This window comes from Ranitomeya variabilis, chromosome 5 (genome assembly GCF_051348905.1).
Source record: "Ranitomeya variabilis isolate aRanVar5 chromosome 5, aRanVar5.hap1, whole genome shotgun sequence".
Taxonomy (NCBI): domain Eukaryota; kingdom Metazoa; phylum Chordata; class Amphibia; order Anura; family Dendrobatidae; genus Ranitomeya; species Ranitomeya variabilis.
The window spans coordinates 670,121,930-670,135,663 of NC_135236.1; the positions used below are offsets into that span (position 1 = coordinate 670,121,930).

General features: G+C 39.2%; 1 protein-coding gene across 7 annotated transcripts in view; it reads left to right on the top strand.

Moving 5' to 3' along the window:
* DGKI (diacylglycerol kinase iota) overlaps positions 1-13,734 on the top strand; it is a 219,789-nt gene that overhangs the window by 168,461 nt on the left and 37,594 nt on the right. For 4 of the 7 annotated variants that reach the window (XM_077266728.1, XM_077266729.1, XM_077266731.1 and 1 more), the window contains exons 21-28: positions 865-927; positions 1,639-1,739; positions 5,777-5,856; positions 6,555-6,593; positions 8,538-8,607; positions 8,698-8,738; positions 8,826-8,953; positions 9,837-9,965. In XM_077266728.1, the coding sequence (XP_077122843.1) occupies positions 865-927; positions 1,639-1,739; positions 5,777-5,856; positions 6,555-6,593; positions 8,538-8,607; positions 8,698-8,738; positions 8,826-8,953; positions 9,837-9,965 (651 nt within the window). The remainder of the gene's footprint in view (positions 1-864; positions 928-1,638; positions 1,740-5,776; positions 5,857-6,554; positions 6,594-8,537; positions 8,608-8,697; positions 8,739-8,825; positions 8,954-9,836; positions 9,966-13,734) is intronic. The other 3 variants (XM_077266733.1, XM_077266734.1, XM_077266735.1) reach the window with 1 other exon arrangement.

Below are 13,734 nucleotides of genomic sequence, written 5' to 3' on the forward strand. Positions count from 1 at the left end.
GAGAGCTGGGTGAAAACCAATATGAACCCAATTACAGCATCCTTAGTATCCCGAATGGCAACGATTCTTAGTAAAGTAGGGGATGAGGCGACACATGCAGGACAAGAGGAAAGCTGGGTGAGGTGACTCCAAATATGAGCCTATATTATCCTGAATGGTGCATTTTCATAGTATTGCCAAAATGCCATTCAGGACACAGGGAAAGCTGAGTAAGAACCAATTTGTAGCTTTTATAGTATCCTGAATAGCAAATATGCCTCTTATTGCCGCAGTAGTAAATGGGGGAATGAGTGAGGGTAAGTTTAAGTATGTTTGCCATTCAGGACACTGGAAAAGCTGTGTGACATGGCTTCTAATATGGCGGAAAATACAACTTTTTTTTTACTATCCCGGATGACCGATCTGCCTAGTACTGCAACAGTTGCAAAGCAGAGGATATAACACAACTTGTCATTCAGGATGCTAGGAAAGCTGGGTGACAAAAAGGAGAGTATGTATCGTTCCATTTTTGGGTGGATTTGCCATTCAGGACACCGGGAAAGCTGGGTGAGAACCAATCTGGAAATCAGTATGAGTTTGCTTGGATCCTGAAAGGCAAATCTGCCTGTTGTCACCCAGCTTTCCTAGAAATATAACATTTCCAGGGATTTTTTTTTCCTTAAAGGGGCCATGCTGTGTGACATCCCTCCCCCGCACTGTGTGGGGCCATCCGGAGCGATGCATGGCTGTCACTCATCAGTTGTGCAGCGCTCTCCCTGTTAACCTGTTGTGTGTCTGTCTCTCTGGTTTTCTCTCTCTCTCATGCCCTCTCACCTCTCGCCTTGCACTCTGTTTTTTGTGCTGCCTTTGTGCTGTCTGCCACAGTGTCCATAAAGTGCCCACCGCTGACCACCGACGCGTCTCCGCACCCCCAGACTCCTTCACTGTGTAAGTATGTGACCTCCCCCTCTCAAAGCCATCCTCATCACTGCGGTGCCCCCACACGGTCCTCCGATCCCCAGCACCCTTCTCCCTGTCAATGAATCAAAACTTTTTTTGATTTTTTTTTTTAACATATATATACCCATCTCCAAGATCCTATTACAATATGTAGTAGGTGTAATAATAATAATATTAGCATATACCTCCAATTAGAAATGTAGTATAGTTCTTCTGATTAGCGATGTTTACTCAATGTGCAGGGCATTGCAGTAGCTTAGGTATCCGTGGTTACAACCACTAGCAACTAACTGTCACTATATGAGTGGATGTAACCATGGATACCTAAGCTACTGCAATGCCCTGCACATGAAGTAAGAGACATAGCTAATCAGGAGAACTATCCTACATTTCTAATTGGAGGTATTTGCTTATATTATTAATTTTTCATTGAGTAGTCACTCAGTTATTCAGTTTATAACACAATGCTCCAGAATTTTATGGGGTCACCCCCTTTTTCAGATGAAAACTGATGAAGCTGTACATTTCCAGGAGGTCTAACGGAGGGACGTGACATGATATCTTACAAATGATTAGGAATAAAGCAGGAGGAACTCTGCCATCGGGAAATTTTTTTCTTGTAGAACAATATAAAATATATGCAAAATATAGTTGTTTTGGGGGAACAGTCAGATGATGGCGCTCTAATTCTCTCCTCAGCCCACACTCGATGCCCGACCGGCTACGGATCCGAGTCAACCGAATCCGCCTCCAGGTGTACGAGGGGCTGCATTTCGACAAGGACAAGCTGAGGGAAGCCTGTGAGTTGGTAAAAGGGGGCAGGATGACTATATACCATATACTTCAGAGGAGGACTTGGAACTCCTTATGGAGACCAGCAGTGTCTGGAGACTTATTGGCCATGCTCCATGGGAAAAACATGCAAATTAGCTCTCATGGAAGGATGGAAAACTCTCTAGTGCCACCCAGTGGAGGTAAATGATTCCTAAAGGAGACCAGCAGAAAATGTAGCCCATGTAGTTGGGGGCGGAGCATGGTTTCCTTTATTGGTCATCATGACAACACTTATCTGTCCAGTCAGTTTTGTCATATGGAAATTTTGCCGTTGGAGATCGCCGTCCACCTCATATTTACATTAACTGCCAGAGGCGGTCTACGGTTCACTACCGTTTCATTCACTGTAACTAAAAAGTGTAAAAAAAAAAATCTTAAAAAAGCAAAAACACTACTAATAAGTATCAAAACTAAAAACTGGAAAAAAACATCCTATAAAGTAAAAAACTAAAAAGAACAAAACTAACTAATAAAGTATCAAAAGTAAAAAGAGCAAAAACAACTAAAAAAGTACAAAATCGCAAATAAAATGTAATAAAAACATATATAACAAAAAATTGCAGAAGCAATAAAGCTAAAAAGAACACAAATATGACTAAACAGAAATAAAAAAGGCATTAAAATCAATACCTAGAAAAGTATTAAAAACTAAAAGTAAAAAGAGCAAAAAAAACAAAAAGTAAAGAAATACAAGTAAAATGTACTAAAAAGAAAAATCGCAAAAAACGAAAAAGAATAAAAATTAAAAAATTAATACAACAAAAAACACATTACAATCACTGATTAGAAAGTATTAAAAACTTAAAGTAAAAAAAGAGCAAAAAACCTAAAAAAGTACAAAAACACAACTAAATAGTAATAAAACTAAAAAGGGATAAAATCAATAATTAAAAAGTACTAAAAACTAAAGCTAAAAATTGCAAAAAACACAAACCAAATCTAAAAAGTACAAAAACTAAACGAACAAAAAAGTAACAAAAAACATAACTAAATAGTAGTAAAACTAAAAAGGGATAAAATCAAAAATTAAAAAGTACTAAAAACTAAAGCTAAACATAGCAAAAAAAAACAAACCAAAACTAAAAAGTACAAAACAAAAATAACATGACGAAGAGGTAAGGAAACTAAAAACGCATTAAAATCAATAACTAAAAAGTATTAAAAACTAAAAGTAAAAAATGGGAAAAAAAAAATAAAAGACACAACAAAAAAAGTACGAAAAACGAAAAAATTGCATAACGAAACGCAAAAACTAAAAAGTACAAACTAAAAAATAACAAAAACACAACTAAAAAGTAATACACCTAAAAAAGCATGAACAGCAATGATTGAAAACGTATTATAAACTAAAAGTAAAAAGTATAAAAATACTAAACAAGTACAAAAACACAACAACTAAAAGTGATAAAGCAAAAAAGCGCAAAAACTGAAAAGTACTAACACTAAAAAGTATGTTTAAGGAGGAACATTTCTCCTTGTGGGCGTAAGGAGACTTACAGGCTCCTCTGGGGAAATTAAATATAGAGGAAAAGGACAGAACCTCTAGCGCCACCTCTGGATGTGGCATGAAAACACTCTAAGGGAATCTGTCAGCAAGTTTTTGTTATGAAATCTGAGAGCAGCATGATGTAGGGACTGAGACACTGATTCCAGCTGAGCTGCTTGCTGTACTTTTGATACAATCACAGTTTTTTTCTAGCAGAGCTCAAAATGCTGAGCTCTATAAAACCCCTCCCACACCACTGATTGGTAGCTTATTGTATACACTGTGAAAGCTGCCAATCAGTGGTGTGGGGCGGGTTTCACAGTGCAGCAGGACTAAGTGTCACAAGACATCTAGTCCACGCGTGATAAAAGTGTCAAAAGTTGCAAAATGTATATTAGTAAGATGAAAAACTTTTCTGTGAGGCAACGCTAAGATTCTGCTATCACAGCGGTGATGTGCAGAGCCGTCCGAACTTAGTCAGCGCTAAACGAGCCCAGAACGGCGGTTCCGCTTCTAGGAGCAGGCTCTGCTCTTGACAAGTGAACACATAATAAAACCCTAAGGAAAGTGATATTATCCTTCAGCTGCCCCCTCTCCCCCCCGCAGCAATACACAACTTAATTGCTTTGTAGCATGTACCAAACCCAGCCGGGGCGCTGCTTCCCCTGCGCGCTCCCCACGTAATGAAGTCCCTCTATGGGTGACGGCAGAAGTCATTAATCAACACTGCTGATAACAGTTTAATGGAGTCGTGTTCATCCCCTGCGCTCATTATTCATAGTGACTGGAGAGGTACAAGCGCCTGTGCAGCCGCCACGCCGCAGGACTGCCTGCAATTACACGGGAATCCATGTACCTGTTCTCATGTCACCGGGACACCAGCCGTGACTGCAGCTCTTGATTAACCGCAGAAATGTGGAAAGCAGAGTAAATAAGTAAATATTGATTAGTGGATATAGGATCTGTTATATAAGTGAGTCTTAAAGGGGAAGGAGATTTAAAGGGATGTGTACAATGACTGCACCAGCAGAATAGTGAGTGCAGCTCTGGAGTATAATACAGGATGTAACTCAGGATCAGTAATGTATTGTATGTACACAGTGACTGCACCAGCAGAATAGTGAGTGCAGCTCTGGGGTATAATACAGGAGGTAACTCAGGATCAGTAATGTATTGTATGTACACAGTGACTGCACCAGCAGAATAGTGAGTGCAGCTCTGGAGTATAATACGGGATGTAACTCAGGATCAGTAATGTATTGTATGTACACAGTGACTGCACCAGCAGAATAGTGAGTGCAGCTCTGGGGTATAATACAGGAGGTAACTCAGGATCAGTAATGTATTGTATGTACACAGTGACTGCACCAGCAGAATAGTGAGTGCAGCTCTGGAGTATAATACAGGATGTAACTCAGGATCAGTAATGTAATGTATGTACACAGTGACTGTACCAGCAGAATAGTGAGTGCAGCTCTGGGGTATAATACAGGATGTAACTCAGGATCAGTAATGTAATGTATGTACACAGTGACTGCACCAGCAGAATAGGGAGTGCAGCTCTGGGGTATAATACAGGATGTAACTCAGGATCAGTAATGTAATGTATGTACACAGTGACTGCACCAGCAGAATAGTGAGTGCAGCTCTGGAGTATAATACAGGAGGTAACTCAGGATCAGTAATGTAATGTATGTACACAGTGACTGCACCAGCAGAATAGGGAGTGCAGCTCTGGGGTATAATACAGGATGTAACTCAGGATCAGTAATGTAATGTATGTACACAGTGACTGCACCAGCAGAATAGTGAGTGCAGCTCTGGAGTATAATACAGGAGGTAACTCAGGATCAGTAATGTAATGTATGTACACAGTGACTGCACCAGCAGAATAGGGAGTGCAGCTCTGGGGTATAATACAGGATGTAACTCAGGATCAGTAATGTAATGTATGTACACAGTGACTGCACCAGCAGAATAGTGAGTGCAGCTCTGGAGTATAATACAGGATGTAACTCAGGATCAGTAATGTAATGTATGTACACAGTGACTGCACCAGCAGAATAGTGAGTGCAGCTCTGGAGTATAATACAGGATGTAACTCAGGATCAGTAATGTAATGTATGTACACAGTGATCGCACCAGCAGAATAGTGAGTGCAGCTCTGGAGGATAATACAGGATCAGTAATGTACCATAAGTCATTTTATCAGAAGAGGGAATATTTTTATTTCCTGTAGATTTACTTTAGACTTTTCCTGGTGATTGTCTGCAGTGGTAATTACAGCCCTTAGGACGTTTTATCTCTAGACGGGAGGATGATTAGATCCGGGGCTGTGACATCTCTGGACCGTGCGGCGAGGGCGAGTATACATTATATGTATAGGGAACACTCGGCTCTGCCCTATATCTGTATATTTAGGTCTCCATTCTCACGCTCTGGAGCTGATGAGAGGCGATAATGTGGGATTTTAGGACGTGATGTTTCTGTCCATCTGATGGATCTTCTCTCCTGCAGCCATTCCTCTAGGGATCATTGTGGTGCGAGGAGACTGCGACCTGGAGACCTGCCGGATGTATATCGACCGCCTCCAAGAGGTGAGTCCTGCACAGTATGGCGCCATGCGGAGGCTGTGTACCTGCCCCTGTAGCTCCAGCGTCAGAGAGGGACGCGGTCAGGCTAATTTGCACTTACGATTTGGGATTGTGATGCCTCCATGCCATAACAGCGCCACCCCTGTCTACAGGTTGTGACTGGTACTGCAGCTCAGCATCATTCAGTTCAATGGAGCTGAGCTACAATACCAGACCCAACCTGCAGAAGGGGCTGGCACTGTTTTTGGAAGCAATCAACAATATTTGTGAATAGTCCTGCAAAAAAAAGAAATGCTTACATTTTTGTATTGATTTTTGTATGCACAGTACAGGGCCGTAGGAGAAAAGGAACGTGGGAATAGTCAGGGTCATATACAACTAAACCTGTCATTTACAGACGCCTCTAATAGACTCAGCAGAAATAGGAGAGTAAATAGCAGAAAAGAAAATGACCGGAGGGGATTCTTGGAGCTCGTAATAAATTCATGTCAGCTAAAGAGACCCTGGGGGTGGACACAGCAAATAATGTGTATAGAAACGGAGGAGCTGCAGTCTACAGCGCACCAGCAGGTGGCAGCAGATGACAGGTTATTAGTGCGGTGTGTGGCAATGTCCTCTCTGAGCTGCAGGGTGTAAGGCAATCTATTGTTCTCTGATGTCAGTCTCTTCACCCAATGATTATCTCTGCTTGTCTTTTAAAGGATCTGCATTCCGTGACCACAAACAGAGATCACTGCCAGGTATGTAAGGTGTCCTACCATAATACTGCACCAAAGTACAGGAATATAACTACTATAATACTGCTCCTATGTACAAGAATATAACTACTATAATACTGCTCCTATGTACAAGAATATAACTACTATAATACTGCTCCTATGTACAAGAATATAACTACTATAATACTGCTCCTATGTACAAGAATATAACTACTATAATACTGCTCCTATGTACAAGAACATAACTACTATAATACTGCCCCTATGTAAAAGAATATAACTACTATAATACTGCCCCTATGTACAAGAATATATCTACTATAATACTGCTCCTATGTACAAGAATATAACTACTATAATACTGTCCCTATGTATAAGAATATAACTACTATAATACTGCTCCTATGTACAAGAATATAACTACTATAATACTGCTCCTATGTACAAGAATATAACTACTATAATACTGCCCCCTATGTACAAGAATATAACTACTATAATACTGCCCCTATGTACAAGAATATAACTACTATAATACTGCCCCTATGTACAAGAATATAACTACTATAATACTGCCCCTATGTACAAGAATATAACTACTATAATACTGCCCCGTATGTACAGGAATATACTATAATACTGCCCCTATGTACAAGAACATAACTACTATAATACTGCCCCTATGTACAAGAATATAACTACTATAATACTGCCCCTATGTACAAGAATATAACTACTATAATACTGCCCCCTATGTACAAGAATATAACTACTATAATACTGCCCCTATGTACAAGAATATAACTACTATAATACTGCCCCTATGTACAAGAATATAACTACTATAATACTGCCCCCTATGTACAAGAATATAACCACTATAATACTGCCCCTATGTACAAGAATATAACCACTATAATACTGCCCCCTATGTACAAGAATATAACTACTATAATACTGTCCCTATTAACAAGAATATAACTACTATAATACTGTCTCCTATGTAGAAGAATATAACTACTATAATACTGCCCCTATGTACAAGAATATAACTACTATAATACTGCCCCTATGTACAAGAATATAACTACTATAATACTGCCCCTATGTACAAGAATATAACTACTATAATACTGCCCCTATGTACAAGAATATAACTACTATAATACTGCCCCGTATGTACAGGAATATACTATAATACTGCCCCTATGTACAAGAACATAACTACTATAATACTGCCCCTATGTACAAGAATATAACTACTATAATACTGCCCCTATGTACAAGAATATAACTACTATAATACTGCCCCCTATGTACAAGAATATAACTACTATAATACTGCCCCTATGTACAATAATATAACTACTATAATACTGCCCCTATGTACAAGAATATAACTACTATAATACTGCCCCCTATGTACAAGAATATAACCACTATAATACTGCCCCTATGTACAAGAATATAACCACTATAATACTGCCCCCTATGTACAAGAATATAACTACTATAATACTGTCCCTATTAACAAGAATATAACTACTATAATACTGTCTCCTATGTAGAAGAATATAACTACTATAATACTGCCCCTATGTACAAGAATATAACTACTATAATACTGCCCCCTCTGTCTAAGAATATAACTACTATAATACTGCCCCTATATACAAGAATATAACTACTATAATACTGCTCCTATGTGCAAGAATATAACTACTATAATACTGCTCCTATGTACAAGAATATAACTACTATAATACTGCCCCTATGTACAAGAATATAACTACTATAATACTGCCCGTATGTACAAGAATATAACTACTATAATACTGCCCCTATGTACAAGAATATAACTACTATAATACTGCTCCCTATGTACAAGAATATAACTACTATAATACTGCTCCTCTGTACAAGAATATGACTACTATAATACTGACTAGTTTTCTCACTGTGTAGGAACAGGAGGGCTCCTTACCGCGGTTGCTCTCCTCCCAGCGTCTGAATCCTCGATGGTGCTTCCTAGATGGTGAGCTTTCCTTTCTGTGGACGGTGCGGTAGGTGTACACTTGTGTACTTTACTTACGGAGTATCCCGTGTTTCTTCCTTTGTTGCACAGCTACCTCCGCTGACCGGTTTTATCGCATAGACAGATCTCAGGTGAGTGGTAGCGGGGGCACAATGTCTTTCAGCAGTTACTGGATTCTTTGCGGAACCTACTGAAGGAAATCATCTTTGTCTCCGCAGGAACATCTCCATTTTGTCACTGAGATTTCCCAGGATGAGATCTTCATACTAGATCCCGAGGCTGCTGGGAGTCCGCAGGGCGGTGGCGGGACGGGGATGCCGGATCTTGTGGTTGAGCAGCCATCGGGGTGAGTGCAGCACTGTAGTATCATAACTACCCCACGGCGTCCATTAAAATCAATAATTTGGGTCTTCTCAGTGCACAATCCCTCCCCTCTGATTCCTACTCTTGTATATCCTCTCCCAATACGTATTACGTGTTAAAATATTTAGATTAGCTAATACCTCCAAGTAGAAAGGTAGTATAGTTCTTCTGATTCACTGTGTTGCTTTCCCCATGTGCAGGGCATTGCAGTAGCTTAGGTTTCCATGGTTACGACCTCTCATGTAGTGACAGTTAGTTGTTAGTGGTTGTAACGATGGATACTGTAATGCCCTGCACATGAGGTAAGTCACATCACTAATCAGAAGAACTATACTACATTTTTTATTAGAGGTATTTGCTAATATTATTATTATTACACCTATTACATAGTAGAACAGGATCTTGGAGAGGCAAATACCCCTTTTAAAGGGAAATAAATTGTAGAACAAAAATGACACACGGCACATGACAAAAAAAGTAGTTAAAACTGTTGATTCCCTGATGACTTACAGCGACATGTGACCGTAGCGTTATAAAACAATAACAGAACAAGACGAGAAAAAATGGCGGGAAGAATCAGAAATGAAAAATTCTCTATTAAAATGGTCTCTGTTGCTCATAGCAACCAATCAGAGTTCAGCTTTCATTTCTAAAGCAGCTGTTGTTAAATGAAATCTGTGCTGTGATTGGTTGCTATGGGTAACTAAGAGAGAGCTGAGAAATGAGGCCTAGTGGTTTTTTTAATACATTTTTATGTTTCACTATTGACTGCAGCAACGTGTGAAATCTGCCCCAATATGGCGGCTAGGATTAACCCCACAAGCGCCAGGCTTGCACTAAGCCTTGTGTGTGTCATGTCCTCCCAGGTTGTCGGAGTGGTGGACGCCAACGTGTCGGAAACGCATCGTGAGCGACAGCTGCGTCCCAGGGAGGCTGTCTCTACAGAACGAGCTGTCAGACGACAGGCAGGAGTCTCTTTCCTCCAGCGCCCTCCCGTGAGTCTCTGGGATACCGCGGGTCTTGTCTTTGGGGACGGATAGATGTAAACAATGAGGCCGAAAGTCGGACCTATTGTTCCCGAAAAGCCCCTTTAAATGTGTTCTTCTATTCCTAGTTAAAGGGTCTGTACCATAAACGAAAAGATGCTAAATGTGTGGTCACTGGGGTCCAGCTGCTGAGAAGACCCTCACACATCCCGGAAACGGGAGGCCCAAAGTCCCGTGTGACTAGAGCGTTACTGAGCATGTGCGACCACCACTGTGCAGAGCGATGGTCGTCCGTTCACACAGGGGACTGTGGAACCCTCGTAATCGGCTGGACCCCTAGTGATCATAATCCTGTGGATAGGGTGATGTGTGTTGTATGTGGGACAACCCCTTTAATACTGCTGCAGTTATATCACTTAAACAAGTTTTCCAAAATTATATGATCATTGAAAAGTTCTGAAGCTTTTGTTAGACTTTTTTTACACTTTCGGCCCAATTTATTATTGCATTTTCACATTTTTTGTCTTGTTTTTGTGTTTTTCTCCTCTTTATTATTTACACCTTATTCTTCTATTACTTTGCACCTTGTTAATCTTGTTTTTTGTGTTTTTCTCTTTATTGTTTGAGCCTTATTCTTTTATGACTTTGCACCTTTTTTGTCTTGTTTTTGGTGTTTTTTTCCTCTTTTATCATTTGTGACTTATTCTTCTATTACTTTGCACCTTTTTTGTCTTGTTTTTGGTGTTTTTTTCCTCTATCTCTTTATCATTTGTGCCTTATTCTTCTGACTTTGCACCTTTTTTGTCTTTTTTTTTGTGTTTTTCTCCTCTTTATCATTTGCGCCTTATTCTTCTATTACTTTGCACTTTTTTGTCTTGTTTTTGGTGTTTTTCTCCTCTTTATCATTTGCGCCTTATTCTTCTATTACTTTGCACTTTTTTGTCTTTTTTTTGGTGTTTTTCTCCTCTTTTATGATTTGCACCTTATTCTTCTATGACTTTGCACCTTTTTTGTCTTGTTTTTGGTGTTTTTCTCCTCTATATCATTTGTGCCTTATTCTTCTATGGCTTTGCACCTTTTTTGTCTTTTTTTTGTGTTTTTCTCCTCTTTATCATTTGTGCCTTATTCTTCTATTACTTTGCACCTTTTTTGTCTTGTTTTTGGTGTTTTTCTCTTTATCATTTGCGCCTTATTCTTCTATGACTTTGCACCTTTTTTGTCTTTTTTTTGGTGTTTTTTTTCATTTGTGCCTTATTGTTCTATTACTTTGCACTTTTTGTCTTGTTTTTGGTGTATTTCTCCTCTTTTATCATTTGTGCCTTATTCTTCTATTACTTTGCACCTGTTTTGTCTTGTTTTTGGGTGTTTTTCTCTTTATCCTTTGCGCCTTATTCTTCTGACTTTGCACCTTTTTTGTCTTGTTTTTGGTGTTTTTCTCCTCTTTATCATTTGCGCCTTATTCTTCTATTACTTTGCACCTTTTTTGTCTTGTTTTTGGTGTTTTTCTCCTCTTTATCATTTGTGCCTTATTCTTCTATGGCTTTGCACCTTTTTTGTCTTTTTTGTGTGTTTTTCTCCTCTTTATCATTTGTGCCTTATTCTTCTATTACTTTGCACCTTTTTTGTCTTGTTTTTGTTGTTTTTCTCTTTATCATTTGCGCCTTATTCTTCTATGACTTTGCACCATTTTTGTATTTTTTTTGGTGTATTTTTTTCATTTGTGCCTTATTGTTCTATTACTTTGCACTTTTTGTCTTGTTTTTGGTGTATTTCTCCTCTTTTATCATTTGTGCCTTATTCTTCTATTACTTTGCACCTGTTTTGTCTTGTTTTTGGGTGTTTTTCTCCTCTTTATCATTTGCGCCTTATTCTTCTATTACTTTGCACTTTTTTGTCTTGTTTTTGGTGTTTTTCTCTTTATCATTTGCGCCTTATTCTTCTATGACTTTGCACCTTTTTTGTCTTTTTTTTGGTGTTTTTTTTCATTTGTGCCTTATTGTTCTATTACTTTGCACTTTTTGTCTTGTTTTTGGTGTATTTCTCCTCTTTTATCATTTGTGCCTTATTCTTCTATTACTTTGCACCTGTTTTGTCTTGTTTTTGGGTGTTTTTCTCTTTATCATTTGCGCCTTATTCTTCTATTACTTTGCACTTTTTTGTCTTGTTTTTGGTGTTTTTCTCCTCTTTATCATTCCTTTTTTACTTTGCGTCGTTTTTTTTTTAAATCTAGTTATTTTTAACGTTCGTCATAGTGGGCAGAGTTTAGGATTTCCGGATTTTTTCGGCTGGTTCATCATTCACATTGTTTCGCAAAATTTGTCTCTAATGTTCTCCGTTTCCCCCTCAGGCAATTTTATCTACCGCAGAAATTTTATGCAAATATTGCATTTTAGGAAAACATGCAACTTTTGTCGTATGGAGTTATCAAGGGGCAAAGCCCCTGCAATGGCTAAGCTGGCCGCCATATTGGTTTACCCAACAAATGGGCGAATCATGTAATTGGTGTCCGGAAATTTTTTTATTTGTGTTTTTCTCAGAAAATAGATTAAAATGTCATCGCTTTGTCGACAAATCTGAAAGGGTTCGTAAAAAAACCAACTTTTTTTTTGGCTGAGATCCGCTATCACACTCGTCCTCAGGGCGCCGAGAAAATGAGATTGTAATTGCCGGCATGCAGGAGAAAATTAATTATACGTTCTGCTTGTTAATCAAGCGAGCGCTGCATTCATTCTGCTTTATTTCAGGTGGGATCTGGTTAGTCATGTCGATGATGGGGATGGGAAGGGGAGGAAGCCCCCCTTATACTGTCACACCTGGAAATGCCAGGCCGTCACCTACGGCGGCGTCATGTCACTGGGCGTCCAGATGACCCCTTTTGTAATTTCGGTTCTCCGTGACATTGGGAGAACTCTCCATCCCCCTCAGTCTTGAGACTAAACATAGAACATGTTTACGCCAAAAAATGGATTGAAGTAGCTTTAGTGAATGAGTAATGAGAGAGGAAGTAGCTAAAATGAATGAGAAGTAGCTAGAAAAGATGAGGAATTTAAGGAGAAAGTAGCTAGAAAAGGCAAGGAAGTTGCTGCAGTGAAGGAGGAAATAGGTAGAATAGATGAGGAAGTAGCTACAGTGAAAGAGGAAGTAGGTAGAATAGACGAGGAAGTAGCTACAGTGAAAGAGGAAGTAGGTAGAATAGATGAGGAAGTAGCTACAGTGAAGAAGGAAGTAGGTAGAATAGATGAGGAAGTAGCTACAGTGAAAGAGGAAGTAGGTAGAATAGATGAGGAAGTAGCTACAGTGAAGAAGGAAGTAGGTAGAATAGATGAGGAAGTAGCTACAGTGAAAGAGGAAGTAGGTAGAATAGACGAGGAAGTAGCTACAGTGAAGAAGGAAGTAGGTAGAATAGATGAGGAAGTAGCTACAGTGAAGAAGGAAGTAGGTAGAATAGATGAGGAAGTAGCTACAGTGAAGAAGGAAGTAGGTAGAATAGACAAGGAAGTAGCTATAGTGAAGGAGGAAGTAGGTAGAATAGATGAGGAAGTAGCTACAGTGAAGAAGGAAGTAGGTAGAATAGACGAGGGAAAAGCTACAGTGAAGAAGGAAGTAGGTAGAATAGATGAGGAAGTAGCTACAGTTATGAAGGAAGTAAGTAGAATAGACGAGAAAGTAGCTATAGTGAAGGAAGAAGTAAGTAGAATAGACAAGGAAGTAGCTATAGTGAAGGAGGAAGTAGGTAGAATAGATGATGAAGTAGCTATAGTGAAGGAGGAAGTAGGAT